This window comes from Poecilia formosa, unplaced genomic scaffold (assembly GCF_000485575.1).
Source record: "Poecilia formosa unplaced genomic scaffold, Poecilia_formosa-5.1.2 Scaffold411, whole genome shotgun sequence".
Lineage (NCBI taxonomy): Eukaryota > Metazoa > Chordata > Actinopteri > Cyprinodontiformes > Poeciliidae > Poecilia > Poecilia formosa.
Genome location: NW_006800350.1, coordinates 48,707 through 62,524, shown reverse-complemented (window position 1 = coordinate 62,524; position 13,818 = coordinate 48,707). Strand labels below are relative to the sequence as shown.

The 13,818-nt window shown below is 39.1% G+C and overlaps 2 protein-coding genes and 1 long non-coding RNA gene across 3 annotated transcripts in view; all 3 read left to right on the top strand.

The window, feature by feature from the left end:
- LOC107833592 (uncharacterized) overlaps positions 1–7,037 on the top strand; it is a 12,654-nt gene extending 5,617 nt beyond the window's left edge. The window contains exons 2-3 of the long non-coding RNA XR_001659355.1: positions 995–998; positions 7,026–7,037. This is a non-coding gene — a long non-coding RNA (uncharacterized LOC107833592). The remainder of the gene's footprint in view (positions 1–994; positions 999–7,025) is intronic.
- On the top strand, positions 179–5,110 carry LOC103155064 (gastrula zinc finger protein XlCGF57.1-like). The gene has a single exon (XM_016663271.1). It carries the CDS (start codon positions 1,544–1,546, stop codon positions 2,777–2,779), a length of 1,236 nt encoding a protein of 411 aa, XP_016518757.1. The 5' UTR covers positions 179–1,543; the 3' UTR covers positions 2,780–5,110.
- A 236-nt stretch (positions 7,038–7,273) lies between the features above and the next one.
- On the top strand, positions 7,274–9,786 carry LOC103155063 (zinc finger protein 287-like). Its single transcript, XM_007576594.2, has 2 exons — positions 7,274–7,669; positions 8,760–9,786. The coding sequence occupies exons 1-2, from the start codon at positions 7,498–7,500 to the stop codon at positions 9,398–9,400; spliced, it is 813 nt and encodes a 270-aa protein (XP_007576656.1). The 5' UTR covers positions 7,274–7,497; the 3' UTR covers positions 9,401–9,786.
- Positions 9,787–13,818: the final 4,032 nt, after the last annotated feature.

Sequence of the window (13,818 nt, the reverse complement as noted above, 5' to 3'; positions counted from 1 at the left end):
TAGCTCGTGCTAAAGGACTGGCCGTAGCGACCTTTAGCTCGTGCTAAAGGACTGGCCGTAGCGACCTTTAGCTCGTGCTAAAGGACTGGCCGTAGCGTCCTTTAGCTCGTGCTAAAGGACTGGCCGTAGCGACCTTTAGCTCGTGCTAAAGGACTGGCCGTAGCGTCCTTTAGCTCATGCAGTGATCTGTCTGCTCCTCAGGCTGCAGGGGGATGGAAGAGGCTATCCTTGATAGCTCTGATCTTCATTCTGTCTCATCACATCTTCCAGTGGAGCCAGTTTGATCCAACTGACTCGGCCTTTCTTATCAGTTTAAGTCTGTTTGAGTCTTTCACCTTCTTTGCAGCACCCAGCACACCACAGCATTGAACCACTGATGACTGATAGAACAGGAAGCGCATCCTACTGCAGATGTTAATGACCTGAGCTTAGGAAACAGAGTCTGCTCATGGCCTTTTTGTAGAGCACATCAGTGTTTGTAGTCCACTGTGGCTTCCTGTCTAATGTAACACCAAGGTACTTGTATGACTGAACCTGCTCCACATTTGCCCTGAGATGGAGATTAGGAGCAAATGTGTTTTCTTGTTGCAGAAACTGACAACCATATCCTTGGTCTTGTTTACATTAATAAGGAGTTGGTTCTCTCTGGACCAAGTCACAAAATTACCCACCAATGTCCTGAATCCACCTCCTGTCCCCCTTCCACACACCCCACGATAGCCTTGTCATCTGAGTACTTTTGCAGATGGCACAGTTTGGAACGGCACTTAAAGTCTGCAGTAGGTGGTGAATAGAAAGGGAGACAGCACAGTTCCCTGGGGAGCTCCGATGTTACATATTAGATGGTCTGTAATCTCACATACTGAGGTCTGGCTGTCAGACAATCGATGATCCAGTTGATGAGTGATGCATCTTCATCCATTTTAGCCATCTTCTCCCGTAGTAATCCTGGCTGGAGGCTGATGAAAAGTCAAAGAACAGGATGCGGTGTCAGGTCTGTCAAGGGAGGAAAAGGCCCTCTGCAGCAGATGTATCATCCACTCCTAAGTGGGGCTGGTATGCAAACTGGAGAGGGTCTTGGTCTGCATCCACCTGTGACCACAGATGTACCACAACCATCCTCTCCATAACCTTCATAATGTGAGAGGTCAGAGCAATGGATCTGGAGTCATTCAGTGCCATAAAAGTCTTTCCTCTGCCTACGTCACCCAGAATGCTGCGCGATTCTGGATTGGAGTTCAGTGAAACTGTGTCTGTTGGTCATATTTATGGTTAGGATGAACATTGTTCTTTTTAAAATAAGGTCAAAGAGATAATGTTATTTGATTCTACTTTTGTGCATTCCAAAGCATTTTAACTTTTAATTAAATAAAAAGTTTGAGTTATTACATTCTCAGTAACAAGCCTTTTTATCCCTCCAGGACAAAACCAGGACTTGAACTCCAGTTTGGGTCAGAAGACACCAGATAGTCCAGAGACCAACAATGAAGAGGATGAACCTGAACCTCAGCAGTTAAAGCAGGTGGACAGTGAGGTCTGCACCATGTACGGTTTGACTCCAGCATACTTAGTTCTTCAAATGAGTTCTCACCAAGGTCAGAGTAATTTAGCATGTCAGATCTGTGGAAAGACATTTCTCTACAAATGTAAACTGAAATACCACATGAGAATTCACACAGGCGAAAAGCTGGTCTCTTGTCAGACTTGTGGAAAAACATTTCTCTGGCAAAGTAAACTGAAAGAACACATGAGAAGTCACACGGGGGAGAAGCCTTTTTCATGTCAGACCTGTGGGAAAGCTTTTACCGAGAAAAGCAAATTGAAGCAGCACACAAGAACTCACACTGGTGAGGTTTTCTCATGTGAGACCTGTGGAAAAACCTTCATGTGGCATAGTCAGCTGCTGGGCCACGTCAGAACCCACACCGGAGAAAAGCCTTTCTCATGCGAGTTCTGTGGAAGAGCTTTCACTGTGGAAAGTAAATGGAAATACCACATCAAAACTCACACAGGTGAGCCTTTCTCTTGTGGGACCTGTGGAAAAACTTTCACCTTACAATGTGCTTTGAGGGACCACATGAAAACTCACACAGGTGAGAAGCCTTTTTCATGTGAGACATGTGGGAAAGCTTATATGAGGCAGAGCACTTTGAGAGACCACATAAGAACTCACACTGGTGAGAAGCCTTTTTTGTGTCAGACTTGTGGAAAAGCTTTTAACCGGCAAAGTAGCTTGAGTCTCCACATAAACTTGCACACGGGTGAGAAGCCTTTCTCATGCCAGACCTGTGAAAGAAAATTCAGTTTGAAAAGTCAATTGATTCTTCACATGAGAATTCACTCAGGTGAGAAACCTTATTCATGCCAGATGTGTGGAAAAAAATTTAGCGTTAAAGCTCGGTTGACAGTTCACATGAGAATTCACACGGGTGAGAAACCTTTCTCATGCCAGATGTGTGGAAAAACTTTTGCCCACCAGAATTCTTTGAATTTTCACATGACTTCTCACACAGGTGAAAAGCCTTACTCATGTCAGACATGTGGAAAAGCTTTCAACATGCAAAACGGTTTGACTCGTCACATGAGAATTCACACAGGTGAAAAGCATATTTCATGTCAAACCTGTGGAAAAGCCTTTAACCAGCAAAGTCATCTGACGTATCATATGAGGTCTCACACCGGTGAGAAACCATTCTCATGTCAAACCTGTCCAAAAAAATTCAGCAGAAAAGATCTGTTGAATGTTCACATGAGAACTCACACAGGCAAGAAACGTTAAACGTCCGTCTGGTTTCTTTCTCAGACATCGGCACATTTGCGAATAAGCAAACATGCAGCATAACTACTTTTAGATAAATGGTGACTGGGATGAACTTTTCCTTCACAATATGATTGAAGTTATTGTGGTAATAGATGTTGCTAATATCATTTAGTAAGGAAAAGGAGGAACCCATTACAGTGAACCATTCCTCCTGCTGGGGTTGTCAAAATATTAATTTCTTTGATATATTTGTATCAGTTGTATGTCAAAACTGACACCAAAGCAGCTGTTTACATTTATCTCCTCCCCAATAAGCTGCTGGAAGTTTTAAGCTTTCCTAACAGGGAAACAACATCCAGAAAAAAAGTCATTAAAGCGCCTTTATTTGGGTTTACCTGATGGTCGATAAGGTGAGTCAGTCACATTTACCTTCAATCATTCCTACAAATATCGCAAATTTCCTCACAAATATTTCTAAAGTACCGCCACAAAAATCATAAGATCCTGGAGAGTCTGTTTACTTCATCACTAAAGAAAATTGCTGGTTGTGTCTGGATGGACCAGGTCCCTGTTTACACTAAAATATGTTTTGAATGCTCATGATCCATGTTTGTTTTGAAAATTAATTTATTTTAGTCTGATTCTTTATTCATCCCTCAGTGGTAAAAATGTATTTATATCAACAATAAATTGACAGAGAAATGTAATAAGAAAAAGAAAATATATGCTATTATAAAATAAAATAATTGCATAACTGAATCAAAGGTAAACACTTTCATATTAACTTTCATACTCTCTGTTTTCTTGTTTGCTACGTGAGATTTTTTAATCAGATATTTTTATTAGTAGGACTCAGTTCTCCCAGACTTCTAAGTTTTACCCTAATTATGAAAAATGAAAATGTTATAATTATTTGCATGTTTTGCTCTGCTAAAATTATTACTATTAAAAGTGTTAGATTACTTTTCTTGGTGTCAGATTGGATAGTTTATTATCGTGAACCAAACCTTTCCTCTTTGAGAGAGTCTGTGTTGGTGTGTGAGAAACTTTAATATTGTTTAAGTCTGGAACATGTAACAAATCCTCGTATCAACGAGGAATGTACACGCTCACGCGACTTCTTTGACTTGTTTTTTTATACAATTTTAGAAATAAGTATGATTGCAGCTGTTCATAATCAACGCCAGACAAACAATTTGATTGTAATAAAAAGAAAGATAGGACAGGTCAGCTTACTGATGCGGCTACGAGTTTCCCACTACATTTAATAGCCGATCATCTGTTTTCCTGGAATCATGGCATAATATCAGTCATTCTTTACTTTTTTACAATTAAACAACTACACATCAAATCTATACCCCACCAACCAAAAAGAGATATTTCATCAATAATAATAGTCCATCGAAAAGTCAATAATTAGGCGATCAAAAATAAGGTTCCGTTCGCTCAAAAAAACAACGTTGGGGCCCAAAAATGTCATCAATCTTTGTTCACGAAAAAAACCAATAAAAAAAACCCTGGAAGGTCCCACCGGGACGGCGTCTGTGTACCCGGGCGGTTCCTTTCGTCAGGCCTGGAGCCGGAGCACCCCGGGTCCGGATCTCACCCCGGGCGGCTTTTATCTTCCTCCAGAAAACTTTGCATTCCTTCAGTAGTTGATCTGCTTTTCCTCCAGCAGTCAGGAATCTCCGGGCTCATCCCTGGAGCTGCCACCCCTTCTGTTCCCAAGCCAGTTCCCTTGTTCCTTTTATCAGTTCCGGTTGTGACCCAGATATTTTTTACTCCGTGGACTTTTACAAATAAAATACATACAAGACATCGTTGCGGACATATCAATACAAAAAAACATTATGAGTAGTTCATTGACCCATGTTTTATTCTCAGAGGTTACATTTTTTTCAGGATACTTTATTTCATTGTGATGTCACACATGATTTAAAATGAATAATAATAATAATAATAATAATAATATTTTTAGGCTTTAAATGCCCTCTCCTTTCCTTCCAGTGTTTGGTTTTTGTACCTAAACTTGACGTCTTAAAGTCTGGACTCATGTGACGAAGTCCTGATTTGACCTCTTGTCCCACTTTACTCTCATTTATCAACATCACCAGAGTTTAAGGACTTCCTGTCTCAACAGGAAACAGAAACTCTGATTTATTTTTTGTGTTGCGGTGTGATTAGAGAGGAGCTACTGGCATCACACACCATCTGTTACTGGTCTCATGTTTAATGCTTGTGTTTTACCAGGTTTTCTGGGGTTTTCCAGGTTTTTCTTTGTGTTTCTGGATCGCCTTGTGTAGGAATCCTGCTGTATGAATAAATTTGCCTCTTGGAGGATAGTTCCTGCCTCGTCTCTGAATCTCTCCTTATTTCACCGTTTTTAACCCGTTTGATTTATTTTATGTATTTCTTACTTTTCTCACCTCAGTTAAACACTTAGTGCTCCGAACACCAGCCTCACATGGCCACCGGGAGGCGGCCGGCTCTAACCTGGGAGGTAAGGAATGAGGAAGCTCCAGCCAGGATTCTGAACCCTTGACACAGAATTTTATTTTCAGTTTGTTTAAATATCCTGACAAAGTGAAAAGGATGAACTGAAGTATGTGTAGAATATACTCAGTGTAGGCCGGTCCAAAGACTAGAGGAGAAAGAAAAGAACATGATAAATAAATAAATAGTGTATTGGAAAATACAGCAGTGTTCATAATAAACCAGTATTTAAAGTTAGACAGTTTATTTTTTTTTTCTTAGTTTGAAACTCCTTTGTACAATTTAATAAATAAATAAATAAATCTTATCTAAGTTTTATCTATTTCATAAAATTGAAAATATTAATACTGTAAATAAAGAAAAAGAACCATTACTCCTCCTGGGTTTTATGTCCATGAATAAATGTGGAGCTTCTAATGCAAACAGTTGAAACCAGAAGTTTACATACAGCAAACAAAAACATTTCACCATTTTTTTCTCCGTTTTTAGTTAAATCTGACCAAACTTCTGTTGTTTCAGGTCAGAATCACCAGAATTATGTATTTACTAAATAATAAGAGAATCTGTCAGAGATTTATTTGGTGAATTGTAGATGAGGATTCGCTTAGTGAACAGCTGATGGTCATCCAGGACATGCTGCCATGAAACGGCCATGTGACTGTCACACAGCGACAGTCTTCAGTCAGAGGCCTCTTCATATTCACTGCAAGATGGACTGCTACTGCAGGTCCTTCCTGCCCACAGAATCACCATCCACCAAGTTTCTTTGAAGATCCTTGGATGACATGAGTTACGACATTTAATTTCTCTTTAGAATGAATGAATTATTTTTTAATTGGATTTTAAGAGAAAAATATTAGAATTAGATTTTTAAAATATAATTTCTAAACATACCAACAACATATGTAAAGCATTAAAGGTTTGATAGGTATTTTTCTGAACCTACATAAAGAACCTGCTCCTCCAGCCTCTCTTTGATGGGTCTGCCCTCCATCAGCCAGTCGGCCTTTTATTTAGGAAAAGGAAGAAGGTAAAAGATAAACAGCTCCATCTACACACAGGTCATCTGGTCCTTTCCCTTGGGAGCGATTTCTCCCAACAATCTACGGAGCCCTCCAGGGGACATGGGAATTTTTTTTCTTTTGCGTTCCCTCGCAATAATCTACTGATCAGTTCATGTGGCATAATTGATACTGTAAGCCTTTTTTACGGTGGCCGCCGTACTTTCTGCTTTAATACAAGCTTATAAGGTTTTTCCATGGACTATTGAGTTATTATCGCGGGTCATCAGTCATCTGATTGTGTCTCTATGTTCGTCTGAATGGTTTAAAGTGCAGCTTTCAGTGCCGTTCCATCTGAGCCTTAACAGACATAAACATGCAGTAAATAAATCGATTTTCAATCAGTTTTCTGCACCAAAGCGTTAATAATAATAAACACGTTTTATTATTATAAAACACAGCAAACTAATGGTGGTAGACGGCCGCACTGGATTAACTCGGGGAATCTCATCTGTCTTTGTGTATCAATCAACTCCTAACCTCTTCTTTGTTCTGTCACAATTATCGATTTTTTTTATTTTTATTATGCTCCAAACTTTGCGAGGACTGACCCCCGCCTCCTCTCACACACAGCCAGCAGCGTCACCTTCCCGTTCATACCTGGTGACGTCACGCCCACATCGACACGCCCACCACCAGGTGTCAAAGCCGCTGCTCCTGTTATATCAATAATTACTTATTTCATTCATATGGCTCTTACAGAGCCTCAGTGAAAACGTTTATTAAAGTATTGCGAGGAAACGCATAAGAAAAAAATCCCCACGTCCCCTGGAGGCTCCGTAACAATCAGTTCTTGGAGCACAGATACTTGGTGCCAAAAGTATTAAACACAGCAGTCAAAAAGTTTTAACAGACAAGAAAATCACATCATACTGATTAATATAAGACTGATTAATGATCTAAAGTAATAATAAATGTATAATATATAAATGTAAAAATGATAACACAAAAAATCCAAACAAGGTTATTTCTCTATTTCAGAAGGCAGAAATACATTTTAAAAATGTCTTTAATTAGCATTCAGTCGTGTTCGGGCTCCACTTCTCTCCAGCAAGGGGCGGAAATGCACACAGCTGCTTAAAGTGAATTGTGTCGTAACTTCCGGTGTAGCGGTTAGCTGAGTTAGCTTCTGGTGTGTGTTCCAGAGCTTGTCCAGGTGTTTTGTGGTTCTGTTCAGCAACAATGTGTTCCGTTGAGCCTCTGAGAGAGTTTATCAGAGAGAGACTAACTGCTGCTGCTGAAGAAATCTTCACCCAGCTGGAAAAAACCATCGTCCAGTACGAGGAGGAGATCGACCGGCAGCGGAGACTGCTGGACCTCACCTGGAGACCCCGAACCGAGCCGAACCCCGCAGGTAGGTCCGGCTGGATCCGACCTGAGGGCAGCCGGGACTCCAGACGTCACCTGACGTTCAGAAATCAGCGAGATTCCCGTGTTATTGTGATGCTAACTGCTGTCAGCAGTAAGAGTGACGCATATCCGCTTATTGTGCAAGTCTGATAGTGAAGAATCATGTTCACCAATAGAACCGGTTCAGTTCACCGAGTCTCTCTGCTTTAATGCCTTAAAGACTCGTTATAAACTGAAAAAATAGTTTATATCTGCGGCTGCTGGTGACTTCCGGTGTGTTGGATCAACTGGTGCCCAGATCAACTGATGAAATCCACGCGCCTGTTTTTCAAGGCCAGGTGGCTGTGTTGATGCCTGATCAAAAATACTGCCAGTGTGACGAAAACTGTTTGCAAAATGTTCTGAATCATATCTGAGGAGTAGATTTCTGTTGCCACAGATGAAAATTATGCTTGAATTACTGGTGTTTACTGGAACACCACTGTTTACCACAACCAGATTAATTTACACACATCCAAGTAAGCCAGTTTATTAATATAGCACATTTTCACTAACAAGGCAAAGGGGTTTACATGATGAAAATTAAAATAAAACGCCAAACACTTTACATTACGTTGGCAGGATTAAGGGAACCAATGATATGTTTTAATCCAGACTAAAGTTAATTTATTTTTCAGTTATTAATCAAAGCTCTATGCAGGTGGGTTTTAAGCCTGTATTTAAAGCAGCAGTGGGAAGAGTACCCAGAAGTTGTACTGCAGGAAGAACAGAATGACTTCACTGTAGTAAAGCTAAGTTGTGGTAAAGCTACTCAAATAATAATTGGTTACTATTGACTGGGATGTATTTATGAACTAACCGAAAGTCAAACACAGAAAATATTAAGCTTGTAGCATCAGATTATACCTATATCAACTGAGGCTGAAAGATGAATCGATTATTGAATTACTAATTTAGTAATTAATTAATCACTAACTGGAGTAAACAGACTCAAAAGGTCATTTGCATTTCAATGTAGTAGTGGCTTTATGAGAGTGGTTTGAGCCGTTGTTGTGTGACATCATTAATGTCGGCGTTCCTCTGGTCTCCTCCAGAACTCCAGCATCATTTCTCCAGCGAGGCGCTTCCCACCGATCGGGACAGCAGTTCCAGTCCGGACCGGAACGCACCAGAACTGGCGCCTGACGACATCTGCTCCAGGCAGGACGGAGCGCTGGTGCTGAAGCAGGAGGCTGAGGCCATCATGGTGACTGTGGACTACGATGACGAACCTGAACCAAGCAGCTACCAGCTTCTCTATCAGAACCGCCCAGAGACCCAGAACCGGAACCAGGAGGCGCTGAAGCCAAAGAAAAGACTGGACCTTCTGCCACAGAACGCAGATGGGAATCTGTATCCCTGTCCCATTTGTGGGAAATGTTTTGCCAAGAACAGCTACTTGACCAAACACAAGAGGATCCACACCAGTGAGAAACCGTTCGTCTGCGATCAGTGTGGGAAAGCCTTCAGCAACACCAGCTACCTGGCCAATCACAAGAAGACTCACAGTGGCATGAAACCGTTCGCCTGTCTTATCTGTGGGAAAGTTTTCACCCAGCAGATCCATGTCACCGACCACATGAGGATTCACACTGGAGAGAAGCCCTTCCCCTGTGCCACCTGCGGGAAACACTTCAGGCAGAAGAGCAGCTTGAACAAACACCTGAGAACTCAGCACCAGAAGCTGGAGGCATGATCGGGTTCTGAGCTGGATCTGAAGTACTGGCTGGTTCTGAGCTGCTGGTTGGTTCTGCCCCCTAAAGGCCTGGAGGCATCAGACTGTAACTTTCCTGCTTTTAAACTCTACTTCCTGTTCTTCAGCGTCTCTGAGGAAGACTGTATGTTCCTCCACCCTCCCAGCTGAACGGAAGACCATTAGAACCACTAAAAAAACTACACATGTTAACCTCTGTGTAAAGTTGGAGATTCTAACATTTACTAAAAAGACTGAGTTTTGAAAATAATAGTGGGAACTGTGAGGAAAAAGTCTGAAGTTTGAGAAAGTTGGAATTCTCAGAAAAAAAATATGGGTGTTCAGGAAAAATGTTGGATTCTGACTTTTTGGAAAGAAGGATGAATTCTAAAAAAAAAAAGGGCAAAAATGAATTCTCATTTTAAAAAGTGAAAAAAGCAGAAATTTACCAAAAAGGTAGAAATTCTTTTTAAAAAATTACTGAAAAAAAGTTCATATTCTTAAGTCAGAATTCTGAGGAAAAAGATCAAAATGCTTAAAAACCCTGCAGAATTCTTAACAGAAAAGTTAAAGTTCTTTTTAAAAAAATCTGAATTTGTTGTGTGTTTTGAGGGTGAGCGTGGTGACATGATGGCTATGGAGCCTCTAATGAACAGGAATCACTTTAAAAGCTGCTGCAGGTGGATCTCTGGCGACTCTGTGGCTCATCAGTCCTTGGTTATGATATATTTGTATATTTTTCAGTCGAACAGCAGCTTCATGACAGCCTGGACTGTAAATGCTTGAGTTTAGTTTGGATCACTGTTGATGTGCCGAGTCATGCAGTTCTTCTGTCTTGTTTTCTCAGACAGTAAAACCCAATGTGCTGCAGTAGCAGAAATGTTTATGCATATTTGGTATTAAAGGTCTGATCTTGAATTCAAGCTCCATGTTTCACATCACAAAACAATAATTATTTACGTCACCAAACTGAGTTAAGACCAGAATTATTTGCACCCAGGGAGTTTTAGGTTTAAACATATTTTAATATTTAGCCAGAAAGTTTGTTGACCCTCAATAGAAAACACAAATTACGAGCAGGAATTCAAAATAAAATCTTTTATATTTGTGGTTAATAGCTAAGGGAACTGTTCAACTGAAATAAGGGTTTTATTTCAGAGAATAAATCTTATATTTTCAAAAACGGATTTGAAATGTTATTTTAAGCAGGTTTCTCAGCACCACTCAGCAGTCAAGTGATCTGGGAGAGCCAGTGTTACGTGGATTCATGTTTCCCCATCAGAAGCGGTTCCTCCTCGCTGCTCCGCACCACCAGGGAGAAGGACCTCTGCAGCAAACAGGAAGGGGCGGGACGGACCGCTGTCAGTCTCAGACCTTATTTGGAAATGGGACCATTGCTATCTGGAAGCGAAGGGGGCGCTATTTCCTATACTTCCGTTTTTATTTTCTTTTGAAATCTGTGATTATTTTCACCTTTAGGAAGGAGTTTCACTCTCAGAATGTATCTGAATTTATTTATTTTATTTTCTTAAGCGCAGCTCACAGTTTTTAGCAAATTCTGTAGTTTTCGGTGTACTTCTAAATCTGCTCCTTAGTCACATCTTTTCAGGCCTGCTACTGCCTCTAGTGGCGTGGAGGTGGTAACACAACCAATCTAATTACATTACTAAATCAGAATACCACAACGTCTTTATTACTTATTAATTCTGGCATTACTGGAACAGTAAAAGATACATTTCCTCACAAATGAACATACCTTTCCATTTTCTTAAGGAAGTAGAGCTAATTAAACGACATAAACAAAACCTGAAAGTGATTCCAGTTTCTCTTGATGGCCAACCTGCTGAAACTGGCAAATTTTAAATTCCTTGTGTCATTCCTGGACAGTCAGCTCCACTTTGCTGAAAACACTGACTATGTATTTAAGAACTGTTCTCAGAGACTCTATCTTTTCAGAAGACCAATCAATCAATCAATCAATCATATCTTTATTCCAAACAAAAAAGGTCCATAGAAAAAAGGTAAAAATAAAGTAAGAGAAAAATAAAAACAAACATGACATATTATTCACCGAGTCACAAATCAACGATGACACCAATGATTCCATCATCTTGAAGAGAATCTCACAGCACTAAAAGCAGGATTTACTAAAACTGCAATTGTATTATTGCATGACTCAGATAATCTACACATGCATTTATACATAAGATTCCTGAGCTCAGCTGCACATGTGGGAACAGCATTATGTACAAACTTATGGCTAGCACTGCTCCATCTAGGCTCTTTGAGCCTCATGCCATCATTGTAGGACACATAAAGCAACTTTTTTTGTATTGTCGCCACAGATGGGCCATGTAATAATGTGATTCATGAATATAATTTATCGTTTTAGAGTCAAAGGAAAATTTCCTCGTTGATAGATTAAATAGTTTCATCTATATATAAGACTATATATATATATAAGACTCTACAATAAAAAGTCTCAATAATAGACATGGCACTGTAAAAACAAAAATGTGAATTTTTGTTTATATCTGTTTAACAACCCTGGTTGTAACAACCTGGGTTGTTATTCTTCTGTAATTCATTTGTTATTGACTTTTGCTCAATTAAATGTCTTATGTATTCACTGCAAATGGTATTTTTATTATAGTTGGTCATGTTGTTTTTCATGTCTCCTTATTTCTTTTGTTGCTCCTATAATTGATGGAGATATATAGAAATGATTTATAATGTATAAAGGTAGTTTGTCATTTAATTACTTCTACATCCTTAAGAAAATGAAAAAAGAATTGTTTTATAAGATAATTTATCTTTTACGGTGCCAGTAATGCCGAAATTAATAGTAAATAATTAAGACTTTGTGGTATTCTGATTTAGTAATGTAATTAGATTGGTTGTGTTACCACCCCCACGCCACTAGAGGCAGTAGCAGACCCTGAAACAGATTTAGAAGTGCACCGAAAGCTACAGAATTTGCTAAAAACTGTGAGCTGCCGTGAAGTAAATAAAAGAAATAAGTTCAAATACATTCTGAGAGTGAAACTCCTTCCTAAAGGTGAAAATATATCACAAATTTCAAAAGAAAATAAAAACGGAAGTATAGGAAATAGCGCCCCCTTCACTTCCGGATCACAATGGTCCCATTTCCAAATAAGGTAAGAGACTGACAGCGGTCCGTCCCGCCCCTTCCTGTTTGCTGCAGCGAGGTGGACTATTGGGTTTACTTGCCGCCAGGCGGAAAAATCAGCCGCTTATCTGGAGAACTACGGAAACCGTGAAGGCTCAAACGTGTTTCAGAGAAGTCGTCTCACTTTATTCACTTTTTGCAACTGCACTCTCATTAGACACAAACACACACATAAATACTATATATGGTGTATTATATAAGTACTAGTGTAGCTACATTCTTATAGTTGTATGTGATCTCAAACTGCCTCTGAAAGCTCAGCATCACACTGTTTAACGGGGCAGCGCTATCTGACGGCCATCACATACTGTTTATGCACATATTCATAAAAACATAAGGAATTACTAAAACAAGCATTTCTTACAGAAAGAGAACGAAGGAAAAAAAATTATTTTAAACAGATTTTCAGAGACAAAATTATTTTAAATGTTTTATTTACAATTTTCACCAAAAAAAAGCACACTCGTTTTTCCCTCTATAATCTTATATAAAAATGTTAAACTATTAAAGCCAAACACTTGGTGACAGTCAGAAGCCACTATTAACTGTAGTTCTGGTTTGTTACTTAATGTTAAAGCCATTTAATCTCTTTGTATTGGGAATTAACAGCTTGGCTGATTTTTCTTTTAAAAGTTCAGTATGTTCAAACATTCAGAGCAAATAATACAAACCACATTTTAATGAAGCAAAGTTTGTGAAGCAACAAGCAGTAATCCCTGCAGAAACAAGACTCACAGAAGCAGCAGATATAATTTAGAAATCTGAGTTTTTGTCCTGTTAACTTGGATTTTTGGTCATAAAACAAAACAAGACCACGCTGATCTATAAATGACAAGAAATCCTTTACTTCAACTTTCTGCTATTTTAGGAAGCCCAACATCAAAGTGCATTAAACAGGAAACATCTGACTTAATTATATTCATGTTTCAGTAAAACAGAAAGAGATCCAAGATGTTCTTTAGCTTGTAGCAAAAATAACATTTTAATACACAACATAACTACATATTATTAGTTTGGTGTGATTTTATTCTTTATTTGGATTTTTCGTTTTTTAAATAAAGTTCATGGGTAGATAGTTACATTTTTTGAGTGCAGTACCTACATAGCAGCAACATTATTTTCACTGTAGTTGAATAGGTTTAACTTAGTATAATTATATTAAGAAATATAATTATACAATTATTAATAAACTTCTAATTTACATTAGAAAAGGTACAGAACACAATTTCTT